Source organism: Trichoplusia ni, chromosome 2, assembly GCF_003590095.1.
Source record: "Trichoplusia ni isolate ovarian cell line Hi5 chromosome 2, tn1, whole genome shotgun sequence".
Classification (NCBI taxonomy): domain Eukaryota; kingdom Metazoa; phylum Arthropoda; class Insecta; order Lepidoptera; family Noctuidae; genus Trichoplusia; species Trichoplusia ni.
The window spans coordinates 15,376,632-15,384,112 of NC_039479.1; the positions used below are offsets into that span (position 1 = coordinate 15,376,632).

The 7,481-nt window shown below is 31.7% G+C and overlaps 1 protein-coding gene across 2 annotated transcripts; it reads left to right on the forward strand.

Annotated features, from left to right (window-relative positions):
- The first annotated feature begins 17 nt into the window (after positions 1-17).
- Positions 18-7,452, forward strand: LOC113508393. Of its 2 annotated transcripts, XM_026891402.1 has the most exons (10): positions 18-306; positions 385-456; positions 540-790; positions 961-1,109; positions 1,525-1,738; positions 2,000-2,179; positions 2,422-2,631; positions 3,083-3,187; positions 3,261-4,889; positions 5,503-7,452. In XM_026891402.1, exons 1-10 carry the CDS (start codon positions 222-224, stop codon positions 5,506-5,508), a joined length of 2,901 nt encoding a protein of 966 aa, XP_026747203.1. In that variant the 5' UTR covers positions 18-221; the 3' UTR covers positions 5,509-7,452. The 2 variants fall into 2 exon arrangements, with proteins under 2 accessions (XP_026747203.1, XP_026747202.1); XM_026891401.1 differs by lacking the exon at positions 5,503-7,452 and having other exon boundaries at positions 3,261-5,213.
- Positions 7,453-7,481: the final 29 nt, after the last annotated feature.

A 7,481-nucleotide genomic window follows, 5' to 3' on the forward strand; every position in this document is an offset into this window, starting at 1 on the left:
AGACTCTAAACTGAGTGCGAACAAAACTGCTAGTGCGAAAGACAAAAAAGCACCAAGCAAGATGGCCGTCATTTGGTTTCGTTTATATTAAAATTTCTTAAAACTTGTATGTTGTACAAAAAGTTAACGTTTGCAAGTACTATTCGTATTGTTGTTATTTGTTTTTTATTTGTTGAACTTATGGTGATCAGTCATTGTACTAAAATTCAGCAACTTTCACAATGAGCGACACTGCCAACAGTGAAGGAGCTTCTGAATCTGAGAAGCCGGCTCAAAATGACGGAGTGCAATTCCCGCCCTTCCCTGGTTTGTACTTCAGGGTCTTCATCCAAAAAGAATACGGTTTAATTTGAGATAAAATTATCAACCATTCTTATGTTCTAGATCCTAAAGATGAGGATTTCGATGATGATATTGATGAAAATGAAAGAAATTACTATAAAACAATTTTTAAAGGTGAGCAAATACTGTTTATGTTTATTTACAAGGCTGTATGGAATAGTTCAGTAGTAATAAGTTTAAAATTTGTGTTTTTACAGACCTAAATAATGTCAAAGGAATGAGATTGCACTGCTCAGCTTGTGACCGTCATTTGGGATGCTCAACTAAAAATGAACTGCGTATGCGAGCTCATCCTATGCTCCGCACACTTGTGTGTCAGCATTGTCACATATTTTACAATAGTGGCGAATTTGAAAAAGGGGATGATGGATCAGAGCTCTACTGTAGATGGTGTGGCCAAGGTGGCCAAGTATATTGTTGTTCTGAATGCCCTCACGTCTTTTGTGCGGTAAACAATGTTTATACATTGGAACTATACATGCTTATGTTTGAATATAAACAATTACCAAAATTGTTTATGTGCAATAAATAACATTTAAATGCATGTTTTTTGTATAATTTTCCAATGTTTACATATATGCAACTTTTACTTATGATGAAACTTTTAACATTTGACAGAAATGCATCAAACGTAATTTAGGTGCTCCAAAAATCAAGGAAATTGAAAATCTGGATGATTGGAAATGTTTTAAATGCAACACAAAATGTCTTTGGAATCTACGTGCTTTGTGTTGGGCTGTTTTACGATACTGTGATTTAAAAAATAAGTAAGTAATATAATTATTTGTCTCATAATTTTATTTCTTGATATCATTCAACTTCTGCAATTAAAGTAACAAATAGAGTTAGTATATATAAAGCCTAAAATTTTAATTTTATGTATTATTAATGACTTCTTTTCATCTATTATCATGCAATTTATGAAGTATGAAGTTGTTTTTTATATTTCTAATAAGCTATTATAATAATGTTCTAATAGCTGAATGGACAGCCAAGAAAACCCACTGCATTATGATATGGGTTCAATCCTCAAATGTCGTTTTGCTAGTGACTTAAATGTTGTGAAATCTCCTGTGACACAAGTATTGACGGCTTAACAATAATAGCCTTTTTTGTAATTAATGTAATTAACTCCCTGTATAATGGTAAAGTATTAAAGACCTGTGTTTCATTTCTTATCAGAGTTGTACAACAGACACAGGATCCGGAATTAAAAGAATTATATAAAAAAGACTGCTCTATAGACTATTCAGAATGTTGCAAGCTAAGATCAAACAAGAGGACTCAAAAAATTGATTATAACATAAAGAAAAAGGAAATAAAAAAGGAACCAGAATGTAAACCTGATTCTAAATCTACTACAAGTATAATATCAAAAGTTTCATCCACAATACAGGTAATTACTGGCATGGTGCACTTATTTGATAAAAAATAGTCAAGTAATTTAGTAATCCATGGTGGACAATGTGTCCATGTCTGTTTGTGCTATTGATTCTTGTAAGAAAATATCACCCTGCATGGCTATTGAGTGTTGTAAAACAATTGTACTTTACACACTCGTCTAGTATCAGAAATGGATAAAATATGGTTCAAAATAAGTGGTTTTTTTTTAACATGGTTAAACAAGATGCAATGTTTTATTATTTTAAATTTTTAGGTTAAAAAATTTGCTTCTGTAAACATAGAAGAACCAGTGGTCAAGTCTGAGAAAAAGATCCAAAAAAGACCATTGAGTCCGAAACCTAAGCCAATTTTAGTAAAGAATCCAATAACTATAGCTCCTGTTAATAAGGTAGTTACTGCTATCAGCGCACCACCAGTTCCGAAAAAACTCAGGGTATGTATCATCAAATTTGATTTTCCAGTAGTTGAATTTGAGAACCAGAGTTAATGTGTCTAATGTCTATGTTGTCACTGATTATTTCTATTGGATTGTTTAAGCCTGAAGATATTTCTGAGATAGTGGTATTCTGTGTAACTGAGAATACAAACACATTGCTGTAGCTGGTTTTTTTTCTTTATTATACATGGTTTAAGGTTTTGGATTTCAATATTTTCTATATCTTACTTTATTTACAGTTATCAAATCCACCAGTAGCAGGAACTCCAGTTAGACTGCTAAGTACAAATGAGCGGAAGACAGTGGCCACATACACCAGAATAAGGCCAAAGTTACCCCAATTGCCTATACCTATAATAGGAAATAGTACCTATAATGGTTATAACGCCAGTATTTATAACCCTGTTGCTAACGATAATATCAATTTGTCTCTGGAAAGTTTAACACAGGTAACATTTAGTTTATTAAGCATGTTAAATCATACTATTGTTATAAATGCGAAAGTATGCCAGGTTACCTCCTGACGTCCAAATAAGTACAATAATTTTAATTAAATTTGGCATAGATCTTGATGATGCCTTGGATTAACACATAGACTTTTACGACTTAAAGGAGGGTAATGTTTTTGCAGGTATAACTTACACCCGGGCATGCTGCGAAAAGTAGCTTGTCTTTAACATCTTGTAAAATTTTAATTTTTACCTCCTGAACATAATATATCAAAAAAAGATTTTATGCAGATTTCAATTCTACATATTATTTGTCCTAAATGTGAAGTTTGTGTTTCTGGTGTTCAATTATAATTGGTTGTTTTGAAACAGAAAAATAGCATTTAGTTATAAATAGTCAGCTGTGAAAAGCAACATGTAAACATCTATTTATGCTATTTTGTTGTTTTAGGGATTAGATATGTCTGCCGTAAGTTCAGCAGCTGCTTTATCTCTAAACTCTCAGGATGATGATGTTGTCTGCACTCCAGATTTTCCTCTGGAACCATTATGTGAGGTAATAACATTTCAGTTTTTAAAAGAAATTTATTTTTTTACTATTGTCATTGTAATGTTCGGTATATTTACAGGTCACTGAAGAGAATGACGACGATGTGCAGTGCATTACGCCTGGTCCAGTTGTTGCTCCTAAGTTTATTAGCCCTCCTCCGTTAGTACCTCGATCCTCCAGCTTAGCAGCCGATATAACGTCAGATAATATTATTCAAATGACAGAAAATGATGTTACTGTAAATGCAGCTACTGGAGGTTTGAAATTCCGAGTTGATCCGCAAACATTGTCATCAAACAAAATGTATCGACTACCTGATGGACGTATATTTGCCATTAATGCTAATCCAAATATGCCAGGTGGATATTCAGCTACTATTGTAGCGGTAACAGAACCTGCGGGGAAAGTCGCACCAAAAGGTGCAACATATGCAGCTAAACTCAGCGCAGTTGCTAATTCTATATCAACTCCTGCTCCTAAGCCGACTCGAGTTAGACCACGCATTTTGAAACGTAGTACGCCCAAGTCTGTTAAGACAACTAAATCAATAGAATCTACGGTTTCTGAGACAACACGTGAATGTGATTTAAACGTGCCTGTTGAATGGTATAGATATAACTTAATTGATGCAGTAGATGCATTGGAATATGCTCTCTCAAGACTTCATAAATTAAAAAAAGAGGCAACTACGGTTTACTTGCGCACTAGGAACGCGAGTGAAATGCGTAATCTTCATAGAACTTTAGAACGGTTATTAAACACGTCATCTAGTCGATTCGGAGAAATTCGTGATAATCTCAATAAAGGGCTAAAACAGTATCTTCTGAGGAAAACAGGAGGAAGTATAAGCGAAGATGATGATGATGTCGAGATACTACCAGACATGGATGATACTGATGATCCTATATTTATAGATGAAAATTCTATGGATTCAAATATGAATGGCAGTGAAAACCAAGAGGTGGATTTAACAGGAGCTGGTAGCAGCGAATGCAACGATAGTGGAGACACTACAAAAAATACACGCAAAAGTGATAGTGATTCACTAATATGTGAAAATGTTGAAAGCCATGAACATTTTGTGTCAGAGGAAACTACTGATACTAGTTTCCCCAATAATACTTTGAACATTGTTACTATAAGAGAGAGTGACACTGAAATAGTTGGTGAAAACAATACTGCTGTAAATGGAAATGATAATGAAAATTGTGATAGTGAAAATAAAACTCAGGATGAACAGATGGAAACTACAGAAAAGAAGCCATTTATTAAAGAAGAGTTACTTAAGGAAAATGATAACGAAGGAAATAAGAATTCTACTGATGATACTGATCATGACAACAATGTTTATGAGAATATTACAGATAACATTTTAGTTAAGAGTGAATCTCCCATTAGCATCAAAAGTAAAGAAAATGATAATGCTGAAGAAATTGAAACAGTCGCATCTGTAGATAAAATAGAAAATAATAAAATTGATGAAGTAAATGGTGTGTTAAAGAGTAAAAATAGTACTGAAAAGCAAGCTGTAGTTGAAGATAATGATTATGTGACTACAAAGGATTTAAATGATAAGGCTGATAGTCAAGATGGTGATGATAAAACACAAGATTCTGAAATGAGTGAGGAAAATATTGAAACTTTGCTAAAGGATGATAACATGGGGGATGGACCTGAATCTAATGCAAACAGTATGGATGTTCAAGAGGTACTACAAGAAACCTAATAGTAACATATTTTATATTTGTTGTAGTTAAGTTAAATAAGTAATAGGAATAAATACAATTATACATATATAGGTAGGTAAGCAGATGACTAAAACTGAAATAATGACTGTAGATTTAAACTTAGTATTCCAGACTTATGTATCTCATCAAGTAAACAAAATTTATGTATATCATTCTTGTCAATGCCTGGCTCAAGTGCAATGAGCGTTACAAAAGATGCACATAGGTGTATTAAATGAAATGTGTTTGCAGTTCAGTAAAAAAATCTAGATATTTTTATACTTTGGCAAATTTTATTTTTCTTTGGCATGTTTATTTATTTTGCTTTTATCTAATTTTATAATATAAACCAATTGGAAATTTAACAAATTTATCTATATACAATTAAATAAAAAAAAATACCAAATTTATAAACATTAAAATCTTTGCTTCTTGATTGTGGTTCTACAATATGCATTACTTTATCTTTTTTGTGATTTTCATACACCTGCTAGTAACCGAAATAGTGACAGGAATAGTGACATTTTGTTTAAAAGAGTAATTGTTAAGTAACTTTCTGGTGATAATAACATACCTTTTAAAATTACCCAACAGGATTAACCAGGAGAAAGAAGAGAGGATTAACGAGTCCAGTCCAATGTTTACACTTAAATCTATCGTATCATGTATGAGTCCATCGAAAATGGTTCTAGTTATTATTCTTTAAAACAAATTGTGTATGTTATTAATTCAGTAAAGCATAAATTTCAGAACTGGCAATCTATAGGTTACGGACGCCTTCAGCCCGCGTTTTTACGATCTTTCAAAAATTGATGAATTTTCAAAATGATTTTAGTTTGCTATACTATGGTTAATAGTCAATTCTGAAGTTATTTTTTGACACATTATCTTTGATCATTTAATTTTGTTTTTGTAGTTTTGTATTATTTGTTTTTAACTATTACTAGCAAAACTTGTAAATATCAACGGGCTCTTTCATGATATCAGTCCATCCATATACATAAATTTGTCAATCTAATTGGTACTGTGTCACAAAGGGGTAGGTTAAATAATGTAGAATTTTCTTAGCAACTTTGAACCATGAAACATCAGTAGATATTTTGTTGTTAGAAATTCCAAGTATGTTTTTCATTACGTAAAAGATGGTTGAAAAAAAACGGATATTTATTTTTTATTTATTTGACAAATCTTTCCATGATAGCACAAACAAAAATATACCAAACAAGATTCAACAATTGTTCTGTCAGACTGCAACATTTCGGTTAACCCTGGTGGAAACTAAGGTTGGGTGGTATGGTATCTAGATGAACCATAGATTCCCTTTATCAGTCTTCTTTTTATATGGTTGATGTACACTATAGCATGTACGCTAAGCTTAGCTTTAAGCAATCGGTTGGCCTTTGACCCAGCTTAACACACCCATGGAAAATTCTTAGATGTGATGGTTCCTCAGGATGTTTTCAAGTATATCAGTAGAAAAAACCCATGCTGTGCATAAATGTACCAATCTATTATTCCTTACCTTAGGTTCAAAGTTACATTGGTTATAAAATTAAGTTCACTTGTCTACAGTGCACAATGCTACATCACCCTTCATTTACATTCCTTTATTATCAGTAAAAAACAATAATATACTAATCACAGTAAACTATTTGTTTGGTAAGTCATTTAACAGGGTAAAGAAATTGTGTTATTTTAAAAACGTGATGGATTTTTTTTTAAACTAGGAGCTTAAATGCTAAATTGTGTAGTATATACTTCACGGCATAGTGTTCCAGTAGCGCTATCTGTTGAAAATTGCATTCACCCGTATTAGGAATATCCGTATAAGTAAAATAATGTGACTGTTTCATTATTTTTAACGACCTATTTTCGTTTATAATACATAACATCTAGAAAATTATCAAACAATAAATAATAACGAATAGCAGTTGAAAAGCGTTTCTGAATTTCAGCGGGTTAACGGATCCGTATCTTTTAATATTTTATATTAATCCTGCCCTACATTAACTTAAAAGCGATAATATATAACTGAATACAATACATTTTATGATTAACGAATGTTGAATCTCGTTCGGTCGTGACTAATATATTATGTTTTTGTTTATTACTAGTATATAGGTGTATACTTTTGTTAACTGGGTTCCTAAAATATATAAATTTTGATAATTTTGTGATATCTGACACACTGGGAGACTCAGTATATTATTCAATTCCAATAAATGACGGAAATATAACAATTTATAATTTAGTATTATTTTAGTAGCTTATGTAAATCTTTGGTATATAACCCTATTTGTGAAATCTTTTGATAAGATTTGTACCTATTTTTAAAAATTAAAATGCTGTAAATATAAATTGGTTCTGGTTTATTCGTGTACAAGATGTACCGATATAGGTAGTTTTCGTACTTTTAGGTACATATTCAAAAAGATGTTCATATTATTTGCTAATGTTATTGTGATAGTTGATAGATCGCCATTTCTGATCTATCGTAATGCTAATTTTTTCGAGAATTAGAAATACAAAACTTGTATTTCATTATTACGCATTTTTATTACTTACCTTGATTA